Raw genomic sequence first — 14,909 nt, forward strand, 5'->3', positions numbered from 1 at the left:
GTTACATTCTAGGATGGAACTGAAACATCTTGTTTTGAAGATCTCATCAGTTCATTGAGAGTACAGGGTTGTTGAGGTTTTTTGTATTCTAGCATGGCCAGACAATTATCAAAATTAAAAAAAGGTTTCCTGAAATTGAAATGTGGAAGTCTAGTCTTTCGACTTAGCTAGGAGGTATTTTGTGGCTGTAAGCAACTGAAATGTAATGGTCAAAATCATGACAGTAGTATGACAGTTGTGAAAAGTGAAAGCATAATTGATGCTGCCCTAGAAAGAAATGACTCCCAATTTAGGTGAACCATTGAGCTACAGCAGGTAAACCAGAGTTCCTTTGTCAAAGTAGCCTTATTCATGAAGCATCAACCATAGGACAGTGTGGGCAAGTCTACAGATAGGTCCCCAACATGGAATACACTTCTGAAAGGGGAGGATGCATCCTCAGTGAATAGTTAAGAAAGCTAGAGTGTTGGTGTTTGCCCCTCAGTAAAGCTTCTGTTTCAAAGCTGTAGATTGCAATCTTGATTTGAAGCATTCCTGTGATAAATGTAAGGGACCTTGTTGCTAGGTCTGAATATACTTTACATGCATTTGACACACAGGAGCACGATTCATCTGTAGTTCTTCTCTCAAACAGGAATTGACATTCTGAAGCTGGTAGCAGCTCAAGTTGGAAGCCAGTGGAAGGATATCTACCAATTCCTGTGCAATGCCAGTGAGCGGGAGGTGGCAGCTTTCACCAATGGGTATTCTGCAGACCATGAAAGGGCCTATGCTGCTTTACAGCACTGGACCATCAGGGGCCCCGAAGCCAGCCTTGCTCAGCTGATCAGTGCCCTCCGCCAGCATAGGCGCACGGATGTGGTGGAGAAGATCAGGGGTTTGATGGAAGATACGACACAGGTAATGCCTGATTATGTACTGGCTAAGTGCACCAATGCCACTATTTAATGTCACTCTTGCTGTGCGCAGAATAGCCCTACCCAGCAGTTACCTGCAGTGTCATTCAGTTTTCAGAGAAATACAGTAGATATGAGAGGTTTTCCTCAACAACCTCTAGTGGATTTCACTTACCACTCTGTGTATGCAATGAATTCACAAAACCATGAAGAGGTGGGTTTACACTTCCCATTTGGGGAAGAAATGTGGAGGCAGTTGTGCAGATACTTGCTGGTAAGTTACACTTTGTCAACCCTTGAAACCAGGCATTTAGTATTTGTTGCAAATCATAAGTTGAGGAATTCTACAAATCAAAACACAGGGGGAGCTGGAAGAAGTAGGGGAGCAAAGTTCTCTCCACATTTTTTCCAGTGCAGGCTGTCTCTGTAAAAAGGGAACCTTTCTCCCGGGTTTCCATCTTTTGCTCCTCTCTATAATGTTGTAAGAAATTGGAACAGCTGAAATGACATCAGCAGTCACCAATGAAACAATAATGCAGATTAAGGTTACTCTCTAAATAATTGGCCAGTATGAACAGGGTGGAAGCTGGAAAGCAGGTTTTCAGGATCATGCCCAGCAATCTCAGTGTTACGGAGACACTTACTATAGTACATATTACTGATAATTCTGGAGTAACAGAAGGATGCAATATTGCATAACCTGAAGTCAGCAGCAAGTGCATTTCTACTGACTTGACTAAAGGAGTCTTGCCTCTATTTGTTAGTGGTAGAGGAAGTAAACTTGGATTTTGTTTTATTTTTAATTGAATGCTACACATAGACATTCATAGGTTTTGCTTGCTTAAAATCTGCTGTCTGGAGAGAACTGCATAATGCAGTATGGTGGGTTGTTGGTCCAAATGCTAGATGCTTACATTTTTCTGGCTATATGTGCAGAACTGTTGTACCGGTTCCTCTTTCCTTTAGTAAATGGACAGCTTTTCTGGTCTATATGTGGACTGAAATTTGCTTTTCCAGAGGTAGTTTTTGAGGGTGCAGGATTCTCAGCTGTAACCTTATCATAGCCATCTGCCACCAAGCATGGTTTCTGGTTCCTTTTTTTAAATAATTAATAGCTTTGTCTTGCAGTGCTGTAGTTCCTGTTCTAATTTTAAGTAGCAGAAAGCTAAGCACTTTTCCTAGCCTTCTCTTCATCATGCAGCGTACAGCTGTTGTACCTGTACACCATGCTAAATGAGTTTGGGGTAGTATCCAGTGTTAGTCCTTCATAGAGTAGACCCATTGAAAAGAATACAGTAGAGCCGTTCATTTCAGTGGGTGTGCTCTACATAGGACTAACATTGGATACTACCCTAGGTCAATAAGCTTCATGCTGCATCACTGTAACTAGAATTGCATCATGTCCGTCGCTCTGTGTATGTTGTGTTTCTATGGGAACTGAGGGCCAAACTACATGTTATCTTTGCTGCGTAGCTCTGGCCTTAAGAGCAGGGCTTTGTGTTTTTTTCCAGACTTAGAAATGCAGGGGGCCTAATTCAGGTCAGGACTTCAGGGGAGCGGGGGGCCATGCTAGGGTCCTGATCTGGACTGGGGCGGCCCACACTGGCGATTTGTCACAACCCTGCATTCAAGCCTAGAACTACATAGCAAAGGTAGTGTGTAATTTGGCCCTCAGCAAAGTGGCAGAATGTTGTAATGGCTGTAGACCTCAATTTGTATATTAAGTATCTTGGCTTTCATTGGTGGTAGGTAGAAAAATACTTTTTTGTCTCGATGGTTTTATTTAACATTTTAACCTGACTTTCTGCTAAAACTGGGGGAAGTACTTTAACCATGTGGTGTACATCCCCCATATGCTTATCCCCACCTATAGGATAGTATAGGTTGCAAGGGGCTTAAGCTGACCAAACCCCCTCCCCCAATTTCCTCACTTCCTCCTCTCAATTGACAACCTCATCATTCCGTAGTTTTTGAAGCCACTGAGAATGGCACTCCTGTTGGGATGGTTTTTTTTCTTTTCTTTGCAAGTGAATATACTCCTGCACATATGAGAAGCCTACTGAGTATGCAGAAATATCTACCTTAGTTTTTAATGGCCCTGTTTTGCTGCCAAACCAAATGACCCATGTTTGGTATTAAAAGGAACAATGGGGATCCAAAACAAAATGTTCTTATGTATCCCAAACCTAACAGGAGTGCTCCTGTTCAGGGCTCCAACTAGCATGGGCATAGGAGCTTTGTAGTGTGGTTTGGGGTTCACAGAGAATACCCCTTTCCACACCCCCAAACATTTCCCCTGCTGTGCTACATTGTATGGATAGGAGATGTTTTTTTCCAACCTCATGGAATATTTTACTATAAAGCTCACTTCCAGAATTCTATAAAGTTTTTGGGGATCGGGTACCCCCCTCCCTCCAGTTCTTCATTTATTTTAATAGTCAGCTTCAACGTTCCATGGGTCAACTACCCTCAACTGTTTGATATTGTGTGTGTGGGGGGGGAGTGTAGGGTTGTATTGTGTTTATGTATTTGTAAAGCAAACTTAGGCTTGGCTCCTACTGCTCCATCATTGGAAGCATCCCTTCACAGAACGCTCCTGCCAGCAGAAGAAGGGAAGCCATTTTCACCCATTCCGTCTCCCCCCCCGCCCCAGTCCTTGCACTCTTGAAAATCTCCATAGGGTTGGGGGACCCTCTGAAACAGTCTGGGGGGTGGCACAGGGGTCTATAGAGAGGAGGTGAAAATTGTGGCCCACCCTTCGTCTCAGCAGAAACCTCTATTGCATCAGAGTTCCTTCCATGGATGTAAGGAGCTCTTCTATTCACAGAAGAGAACTCAGGATTCATTTTTATTTTTACTTTTGAAGGGTGGGACACAGAGTAAAGGTAACAGGACAGTTTTTAGCAGAAGTGCTTATAAGAAACAGAGCGCATAAAAGACAAGTAATTGTTGCTCAGATCACAGATTATGAGAGGGTACAACATGAACAGAACCCCTCAGAGGAAGTTAAACATCAACATGACAAAAAAATCAAAATGGCAAAAATAAACGCAGTCTGATAAAAACTCAGCAGCAAAAACCCTTGTACAAACAATGGAACTGTTTTGGATATGGAGATAAATGAAAATGTATTAGGAATAATTAACTCCTTAAACAAGAAAACACTGGGACCTTATGGATTAACTACTGAATTCTATAGAACCTTTAAGGAAGAACCTATTCATTTCTTGGCCCAAATGTTTTAGTAATCTATTGGATTAGATAGATCCACTTGAAAGTAATGTGGCTATGGTCCATAAGGCCAATAAAAATCCAGAAAGGTCTGCATCATGTTATCTTATATCTTTGTTGAATATGGATAAGATATAGACATAGGTCTTAGCCTCTAGACTAAAGAAACTCATAGCAAGCTGTATCCTGGAAGATAAGACAAACTTTATCTCTGATAGAAAGTTGGCCTGGAATAAAGGAAGAATAATTAATAATATTATAAGTAATTAAAATGGCCATCAGATATCTACATTTATACTATTTTGTTGGTGCTAAAAAGGCATTCAGCTGTATTGAGGGCCAAAGCAGGCAATACTTTATATCTATATCTAGCAACTATGTCTCATTTTCATTTTTACCCTAGATTAGGTTCAGAGGATCGGGGGCCCTGTGCCAACTCAAAAAGAAAAAAGGGAATTTAGTTGTTAGATACAGATTTAAAGTAGTGCCTGTTTTGATCCTGAGCAGAGTTTTTAAAAAGAAGTTTTATTTTTATTTGGCATTGAAGAAAGCCTCAAGACCTAGGTAAATATATATAGTACATCTATTTATTTTATTAAATTTGGGCTTCTCCCTTCCACCAAAAATAGCACTAAAGGTGGCTAGCAATAGAGATTAAAACAAGCTTAATTAAAATATAACATAAAAACAAAATTTAAAATGCAATTTAAAACACAATAAAAAAATAAACGGCATCCAGCCAGTGAAAAACCCCTTAAGCAGCAGACCAGCTTACATACTAAAGTCGTACCTGAACAAAAATGGTAGAAGGATAACAAAGAGGGAGCCAACCTAGCCTCCCTCACCAGAGAATTCCACAGCCTCAGAGCAGCCACCAAGAAGGCCTTCTCTCATGCCCATACAAATGTCCCTTTGATGGCAATGGGACTGAGAGAAGAGTTTTCCCCAAAGATCTTAAAACCCAGGCAGGCTCATATGGGAGAATGCAGTCTTTCAGGTAGCATGGTCCTAAGTCATATAGGACTTTGTAGTTCACAATCGTCACTTTGAATTGTAACTGGAAACAGCCAGTGAAGCTGTTGTAACTAGAGAGCTGAAGTTTCTGAACACTTTTCAAAGACAGTCCCATGTAGAGCTTGTTACAGTAGTCCAAATGGGATGTAACTAAAGCATGTATACCATGATCAGATTAGACATCTCCAGGAATGGGCACAGTTGGTACACTAACGTCAGCTGTGCAAACGTATTTCTAGCTACCGCCAAAACCTGGGCATTCAGGTTCAAGGCTAAATCTAGAAGTACACTTATAAACTGGAAACCTGAGTCTTCAAGGGGAGTGTAACCCCATCCAGCACAAGTTGTTTCCGTATTTCCTGATCTGCATTTAGACTAACCAGGAGCGCCTCTGTTTTGTCTGGATTAAGCTTCAATTTGTTTGTCCTCATCCAGTTCATTACTGGCATCAGGCGCTAATATAGAACTAGAACAGTTTCCTTGGATTTAAATGGAAAGTAGAAATAGTTTGGTTATTTTGACCCTGAAATTCTGGACAACCCCTCCCAGTGGTTTCATGTGTATGTTAATCTGGAACCCTGAGGGACACCACAGGCCAGGGTGTTGAACAGGAGCCCCCCAGCACCACCTTCTGAAATCACCATTCCAAGAATGACTGGAGCCAATGTAGAACAGTGCTTCTAAGTCCCACCTTAGAGAGACCCCTCAGAAAGATACCATGATCAATGGTATTGAAAGCCACCAAAAGGGACCTACTCCCCCTGTCCAGTTCTCAGCATAGATCATCCATGAAGGCGACCAAGATGGTATCTGTCCCATAACGAGTCCTGAAGCCAGATTGAAATGAAGCTAGATCTACTGTCATTTGCCAAACTTGCAAATTAACAACTATCCTCAAATAAATCTTCAAATAGGAGTGTGTCAGGAATGCCCCTTGCCTCCATTATTACATCTTACAAATTTTAGCAATTTTTGTTGGAGCTGTTATTCAATTGGTTGAAATTGGAAGCAATATCATTAAGTGTATGCTTTTGCTGACTATTTTATTTTTACATTAAGAAACCCAAATTGCTTTTTAAATTCCTTAATAAACATCCTAAACCACTTAGTAGAATACCAGGTTATAAAATAAAACTTAAAAATCAGGAGTGCTCCAATCCATCCAGAAAGCTCATCTGTATAATCTTAATAGGCTCTAGATGGTGAACATCAGGAATTATAGGGCCACTGTATATGGATAAAATGATTTGACAGCCAGATTTCCATTATGATTGTTTTGAAATCATTGACTAAGATTGGCCTCATTTTACCACGTGGCATGCTTGGGTTGTTGCCTGGGAACCAGCAGGACCCAGTGTCACTATCTGCCCATGCCCCCCCTTTAATTCCCCCCTTTCATATTCATTGCTCGGCAGCTACCATTTTAGTTTCCCACAATTCCTTGGAACAGCATTTTGTCATGAGCGTTGGAGGGAATGAAAATGGCAGCTACCTGGTGTCAGAATCATAGAATAGTAGGGTTGGAAGGGGCCTATAAGACCATCAAGTCCAACCCCCTGCTCAGTGCAGGAATCCAAGTCAGAGCATCCCTGACAGATGGCTGTCCAGCCTCGTCTTGAACGCCTCCAGCGTGGGAGAGCCCACCACCTCCCTAGGGAATTGGTTCCATTGTCGTATTGCTCCAAGAGTCAGGACGTTTTCCCTGATGTTCAGCTGGAATCTGGCTTCCTGTAACTTGAGCCCATTATTCCGTGTCCTGCACTGAGGGATGATAGAGAAGACATCCTGGCCTTCCTCCCTGTGACAGCCTTTCAAGTGCTTGAAGAGCGCTATCATATCTCCCCTCAGTCTTCTCTTCTCAAGGCTAAACATGCCCAGTTCTTTCAGTCTCTCTTCATAGGGCTTTGTTTCCAATCCTCTGATCATCTTCGTTGTCCTCCTCTGAACCCTCTTCCAGCTTGTCTGCATCCTTCTTAAAGTGTGGTGCCCAGAACTGGACACAGTACTCTAGATGATGCCTAACCAGTGCTGAGTAGAGAGGAACTAGTACTTCCCAGGATTTGGAAGCTATGCTTCGATTAATGCCGCCCAAAAGAGTATTTGCCTTTTTTGCAGCCACATCACATTGTTGGCTCATATTCAGTTTGTGATCTACAATTCCAAGATCCTTCTCGCTTGTAGTGTTGTTGAGCCACGTACCGCCCATCTTGTAACTGTGCATTTGGTTTCTTTTTCCTAGGTGCAGAACTTGGCATTTATCCCTATTAAATGTCATTCTGTTGTTTTCTGCCCAGCACTCCAGTCTATCCAGATCACTTTGAATTTTGTTTCTGTCTTCCAAGGTATTAGCTATCCCGCCCAATTTTGTGTCATCTGCAAATGTGATCAGCATTCCCTACACCTCCTCCTCCAAGTCATTCATAAAAATGTTGAAGAGCACTGGGCCCAGGACTGAGCCCTGCGGCACCCCACTTGTTACCTCTCCCCAGTTTGAAAAGATCCCATTAATAAGCACTCCTTGAGTCTGATTCTGTAGCCAACTGTGGATCCACCAGATCGTTGTTTCATCTAGCCCACTTTGAGCTAGTTTGCTCATCAGGATATCATGGGGCACTTTGTCGAAAGCTTTGCTGAAGTCGAGGTATATTATGACCACAGCATCCCCACGGTCCACAAGGGAGGTTACCTGATCAAAAACTGAGATCAGATTAGTCTGGCAGGATTTGTTCTTGACAAATCCATGTTGGCTTCGAGTAATCACTGCATTGTTTTCACGGTGCTTACAGATGGATTGTTTTATCATCTGCTCCAGGATTTTCCCAGGGATTGATGTCAGACTGACTGGTCTGTAGTTTTGAGGTTCCTCCTTTTTGCGCTTTTTGGTTCAACATTTTTGGTTCAATAGGGACAACATTAGCCCTCCTCCAGTCATCTGGCACTTCCCCCGTCCTCCATGATTTCTCAAAGATAATAGACAGTGGTTCTGAGAGCTCTTCTGCCAGTTCCTTTATTACTCTAGGATGCAGTTCATCTGGCCCTGGAGATTTGAACTCATTCAAAGTAAGTAGGTGTTCCTTGACCATATGCTTATCAATCTCAAGCTGCAATCCTGCCCCTTCAGCCTGTACTTCGCCTTTGCCAGGAGGTTCATAAACCCTCTTTTGGGAGAAAACTGAGCCAAAGTAGGAATTGAGCACTTCTGCCTTTTCCTTGTCAACTGTTATCATTTTGCCATCCGTATTTAATAGCTGAACCACCATTTCTTTCCTCTGTCTTTTACTATGCATGTATCTGAAGAAAGCCTTTTTGTTGCTTTTAGCATCTGTTGCTAACCTCAGCTCGTTCTCAGCTTTAGCCTTCCTGACGCCATCCCTGCAATTTTGTGCTACCTGCCTGTACTCTTCCTTTGTCGCTTGTCCTTCCTTCCACTTCCTGTATGTGTCCTTTTTTGTTTTCAGGTAATCTCTAAGCTTTTTGTGAAGCCAGATTGGCTTCTTCTGTTGTCTTCTGCCTTTTTTTCTTGTTGGAATTGTTTGTAATTTGCCTTGAGAATTTCCTTTTTTAAAGATTCCCACCCATCTTGGACTCCTTTTCCCATTAGAGTCACTTGCCATGGGACCTTACTAATCATTGTTGTCAGGGTGGACACTGAGCCCATAGAATCCCAGAGTAGTTCTGATTCTGAGGAAGAGGAGTCACTCCTGGGAGAGGAGCGCGCTCCTCTTTCCCAGGGCCCACAGCTGACGGAGATTCCTCCCACCGGCATTCCTAGCTTAGATAGCAGTCCTGGGAGTGATAGAGCGTGGGAAGCAGACTTGATGAACGTGTGTCGCCGACGCAGAGAGCGGCGCCAAATGGAGGGCGCGGAAAGAAGGCGTAGTGCCTGGTTGGCGCGCAAACAACGTTTGCGCCCAGAGGATCCAAGGGAAAAGGGGAGGGACTCTCCCTAGCCCTTAAGTTCAGGGTCTGCCAGTGAGTCCCTTTCAAACGGGGACCAGCTGTTCCAACTTAGGGCATAGGCACTCTGCTGCTCATATCTAGTTGCTAATAGTAGAGTTGTTAAGTTGTAAAAGAGGAATAAAGCTTTGAAAAGAATCCCTTTGTCTGTGTCTGGACTTGGCTACTGGATTAGACTGAGAGAGGCCTCCAAGGAGCCCTTGACAATTGTTCTGAGCTTATTAAAATCAGCTTTTCTAAAATCCAGGGTACGCGTTCGGCTACACTCGGCTTTTGCTTCCTTTAGAACCAAGAACTCAAGGATAACATGGTCACTTTCCCCCAGAGTTCCCGTAACTGCTACTTTATCCACTAAGTCATCTCTGTTGGTTAGGATCAAGTCAAGGACAGCCAATCCTCTAGTTCCTTCCTCTACTTTCTGAAGGAGTAAATTATCAGCCTCACAAGTCAGGAATCTGTTGGAGGGGCCATGTTTTGCAGACTTTGTCTCCCAACAAATATCAGGGAAATTGAAGTCTCCCATTACTACTACATCGTGCTTCCTTGAAACGTTGGCTATTTGCTTTTCAAAGGTTTCATCCTCATCTTCTCCTTGATTGGGTGGCCAGTAGTAGACTCCGATCACCATGTTCCTTTTATTCTTTGCTGCATCTATTTTAATCCAGATGTTCTCGATGGGGCTACCAAGCTCCTCCTGTATTTCTGTGCAGAAATATGTATTTTTAACATACAGTGCAACCTCACCTCCTTTTCTGTTCCTCCTGTTCTTTTTGAACAAGCTGTATCCTTCAGTTGCTGTATTCCAGTCATGAGAGTCATCTCACCAAGTCTCAGTTACACCTATCAAATCATAATTTCCCTCCTGTATTAGGAGTTCAAGTTCGTTCTGTTTGTTTCCCATACTCTGGGCATTAGTATATAGACATCGGAGACCATGTGCTTCATAGTCTGGCTTTCTTCCTACATGTGTCTGAAGACTATTATTGGGCTCTTTTAGAGCTGTTCTCTCCATTGTGGTGCATGAGCCTTCGTCCATTGTTACCCCCAACTTTACGTCTCCCTTCCCTGTAGGATTCAGTTTTAAGCCCTCCTGATAAAGTCCTTCATGCTGTGACCAAACACATTCTTCCCAGCCAGAATCCAAATCTCTCTTGTCGGCACCACCGTCATAGCCACCACCTGGTGTATTTTTCTTCCCCTTTCTACCCCTCTTCTAACTACTGGAAGGATGGATGAGAAAACTATCTTGGTCCCAAAATTCTTGAGTTTCCTTCCCAAAGCTTCAAAGTCTGACATGATTTCTTCATAGCTCTGTTTGGCAGTATCATTTGTTCCCACATGGATGAGAAGAAAGGGATATCTGTCAGTGGGCTTTATGAGTGCCAGCAACCCTTCAGTCACGTCTCTAATCCATCCTCCTGGGAGACAGCATACCTGGCGAGTCCACGGGTCTTCGCGACATACTTGGGTTTCGATCCCATGCAGCAAGGAGTCTCCCACTACTACTACTCTTCTCTTCTTATTGTTTTAGGCCTTGGTTTCATTGCCTCTGATTGACTGACCTTCAGCCTCTTGCTCGCTCTCATGCAGGTTCCCGTGTAATTCTTCCTCTGGAGGCTGTCCTCCAGTCTCATCCTCAAGTACCTGGAAATGGTTCCACAGTTCCACTGCTTCCACTGGTGCAGAGTGGCTTCTAGTTCTTCTGCTCCTAACTGTCATCCTTTTCCAAGGAGTATCCTCTACTGCCTTTTTCCTCACCTCAGCATTTTCTTCTTCTGCCTTAGCTTGCTGTTGCTCTTCAAGCTTCTGTTCTTCACTTTGCTCCTGTAGTCCACCGTTCTGTCCAAGAACTCTTCGTCTTTTCTTGTCCCCTGGAGAGTCGACACTCGCTGCTCCAGTCCTCTTACTATTTCTTCCAGCGGTGTGATCAACTTGCACTTGTTGCACATGTAGGCCATGTTGTCCAGTGCCACTGGGTAAGCCTGCTGCATTGGAGCAGCATAGGATGGGGCCAATAGAGTGTACTATGCCAAAGGCCTCCTGAAGTGTGGAGCCAGCCTTGAAGGCCTGCCATAGTGAACTGGAACATATCTGGACCTGTTCTTCATTTATTTCTGTGAAATGGTATCCTACCCATTTTGTTGATGAAGTTCCAGCGAAGTTGATAGAACTCTTCCTGTGATTATGTGCGTGTTCGCAAAGTAATTTTGCTCGAAAGGACTTGCCACAGTCCTGTTGAGTTAAATGGCAGAGTTGAGCATATGCTTAAATATCCCCCACAAGAAGTGAGAGACAGCTAAATAAACTTTTATTATTTATTTGTTTGTTTATTTACAAGATTTTTAACCTGTCTTTCAGGGCTGATTGTCCTCACAAGGCAGCTTACAATATTATAAAACATGAACATACAGTTTGACATACACTGTAGCAACAAGTAGTTTTTTAAAGTACCAAATGCAGACTGGAATAAAACTGTCTTTTCTTATAAACCCAGCAGTCATGAGGTCATGCATACTTCCCTGGGGAGGGAGTTCCAAAGGTGTAGAGCCACCAGTGAGAAAGTTCTGTCCCAAGCACATGCCAGCCTGTTGTTTCTTGCGGATGGGCTAGAGTGTAGGGCTTCTGATGCTGATCTTAACGCCTGGGCAGGCTTATGCAGGTGTAGGCGGTCTTTCAGATAACATGGCCCAAACCTATTAGGATTTTAAAAGCCAAAACCAGCACCTTGAATTGGGCCCAGAATTCAGTCAATGCAAATGATACAGAAGAATAGTAATATGATCCGAATGTGTAGCTCCCACAAACCATCTACCTGTTGCATTCTGTACCAGTTGTAGTTTCTGAATAGTTTCAAGGGCAGCCCCATGTAGAGTGTGCTACAGTAAGGTAACCTGGATGTAAGAAGAGCGTGTGTCACTGAGGCAGGGCTGCAGATTATGCTCTTAATTTCTTTTCTTTGTGCACACTGCCTCATAAAACTCTGGAGGCCATAGCTGTATGTCACATCAGTGACCAGGCTTTTAGTTAATTGGTATCATGCTGCTTTTAAAAGAAAGTGGCATGAATGGGAGGTAAGGGAGTAGAGTAAGAAAATGAGTAGCCCAATAAAATATCTTTTCACAGAACCCCATAGTCAAATTCCCCAAATAGCAACAAACAACAAGACATACATTTTAAGCTTCCTGTGTATGTGTGATTTTTCTTGAGCATCTGCAGCAGCTGCAAAGTTTCCAGGTGTTTTACAGGCCTGCAGTTATTCCTTACAAGCAGAGCAAATTGTGGATTGTGCTACAAAGTAGTGGAATTAGGTCACTACTCTCTATGGTAAGATGTATTTAAGTCTTTCCAGTATCTTTCACACACATTCTAATAGCGTGAGTGGAGTACAGAGAGTTCTGTCCTATGGTTCCATTGTCTTCTAACTCATCTAGAACAGTGGTCTCCAAAGTAGGGTGCACACAAGATGATCCACTGCGGTGTGTAAGCTGCCTGATACTTGAGCGGCCTCCTGCTGCCCCGATGAGCTGCCATTGTGTGCAGTGATGGTGGCAGCATTAAAAGCAAGTATTGAAATAAACTGAACTTAGAAACAGACCTTCAAATTGCTGTATCACTAAGTGTCAAACCAAGATTTTCAAAAATAATGAAGCATATTCAATCACATTGCTCTCACTAAAAACATTAATAATACTAATATTTTAATGAGAGCAAAACTTTTTTATTCTGTTAATAAATAAAATAAATTATTTTAAAAATATTGTTTATTTCATCTTTATCTCGTCCTTTTAAATTTTTATTTGTGTATGTTTTATAATGTATTAGTACAGTAGTACATGTATATCATTTATAAATAAATATGCATGTATTCCCCTTCATGGATCACTGCCTTGTTGTGGCAAAGGGGCTTGCGTAACTCAGTGAAGCCATAAGCTATGCCGTGCAGGGCCACCCAAGACAGACAGGTCATGGCAGAGAGTTCTGACAAAATGTGGTCCACTGGAGAAGGAAATGGCAACCCACTCCAGTATTCTTGCCAAGAAAACCCCATGGAACGTATCACAAGGCTAAAAGATATGATGCCGGAAGATGAGCCCCTCAGGTCGGGAGGTGTCCAATATACTACTGGGGAAGAGCAGAGGGGGTATTTCCAAGTAGCGCCAGAAAGAGTGAAGCGGCTGGGCCAAAGCCGAAAGGACACTCAGCTGTGGATGTGTCTGGTGGTGAAAAAAAAATCCGACGCTGTAAAGAACAATATTGTTTAGGAACCTGGAATGTCAGATCAGTGAATCAAGGTAAGCTGGAGGTGGTCAAACATGAGATGGCAAGATTGAACATCGACATCTTGGGAATCAGTGAACTCAAATGGACAGGCATGGGCGAATTTAATTCAGGTGACCATCATATCTACTATTGTGGGCAAGAATCCCTTAGAAGAAATGGAGTAGCACTCATAGTCAACAAAAGGGTGGGAAAAGCAGTACTGGGGTACAATCTCAAAAACGATAGAATGATCTCAGTACGAATCCAAGGCAAACCATTCAACATCACAGTAATTCAAGTCTATGCCCCAACCACTGAGGCCGAAGAAGCTGAGGTTGATCGGTTCTATGAAGACCTACAACACCTTCTAGAACCAACACCAAAAAAAGATGTCCTCTTCATCATAGGGGATTGGAATGCTAAAGTAGGAAGTCAAGAAATCACCGGGATAACAGGAAGGCATGGCCTTGTTGTACAAAATGAAGCAGGACAAAAGCTAATAGAGTTTTGCCAAGAGAACACGCTGATCATAGCAAACACTCTTTTCCAACGGTACAAGAGACGACTCTACACATGGACATCACCAGATGGTCAATATAAAAATCAGATTGATTATGTCCTTTGCAGCCAAAGATGGAGAAGCTCTATACAGTCAGTCAAAACAAGACCTGGAGCTGACTGTGGCTCAGATCATGAGCTTCTTGTTGCAAAATTTCGGCTGAAATTGAAGAACGTAGGGGAAACCACTAAACCATTCAGGTATGACCTAAATCATATCCCTTATGAATATACAGTGGAGGTGAGGAATAGATTTCAGGGATTAGACCTGATAGACAGAGTGCCTGAGGAACTATGGACAGAGGTCCGTAACATTGTTCAGGAGGCAGCAACGAAATCCATCTCAAAGAAAAAGAAATGCAAGAAAGCCAAGTGGCTGTCTGATGAGGCTTTACAAGTAGCTGAGGAAAGAAGGGAAGCAAAAAGCAAGGGAGCAAGGGGAAGATATATCCAACTGAATGCAGAGTTCCAGAGAATAGCAAGGAGAGACAAGAAGGCCTTCTTAAATGAACAATGCAAAGAAATCGAGGAAAACAACAGAATGGGAAAGACTAGAGATCTCTTCAAGAAAATTGGAGATCTCAAGGGAACGTTTTGGGCAAAGACGGGCATGATAAAGGACAAAGAAGGCAGGGACCTAACAGAAGCAGATGAGATTAAGAAGAGGTGGAAAGAATACACAGAAGAACTATACAGGAAAGATCTGAATGTCCCTGATAACCATGATAGTGCGGTCACTGAACTTGAGCCGGACATCCTCGAGAGTGAAGTCAAGTGGGCCTTAGGAAGCATTAGTAACAACAAAGCTAGCGGAGATGACAGTCTTCCAGCTGAGCTATTTAAAATTCTAAAAGATGATGCTGTTAAAGTGCTGCATTCAATATGCCAACAAATTTGGAACACTCAACAATGGCCGCAAGACTGGAAAAGGTCAGTTTACATTCCAATTCCCAAGAAGGGCAACGCCAAAGAGTGTTCAAACTACCGCACAAT

At 42.9% G+C, this 14,909-nt stretch overlaps 1 protein-coding gene across 1 annotated transcript in view; it reads left to right on the forward strand.

Moving 5' to 3' along the window:
• The window catches only part of TNFRSF21 (TNF receptor superfamily member 21), a 91,492-nt gene that overhangs the window by 47,975 nt on the left and 28,608 nt on the right, over window positions 1–14,909 (forward strand). The window contains exon 4 of the mRNA XM_084821704.1: window positions 635–900. Coding sequence (XP_084677830.1) covers window positions 635–900 — 266 coding nt within the window. The remainder of the gene's footprint in view (window positions 1–634; window positions 901–14,909) is intronic.

Source organism: Heloderma suspectum, chromosome 1, assembly GCF_057233095.1.
Source record: "Heloderma suspectum isolate Gila_16-S chromosome 1, 16-S_ref, whole genome shotgun sequence".
NCBI classification, from domain to species: Eukaryota; Metazoa; Chordata; class Lepidosauria; order Squamata; family Helodermatidae; genus Heloderma; species Heloderma suspectum.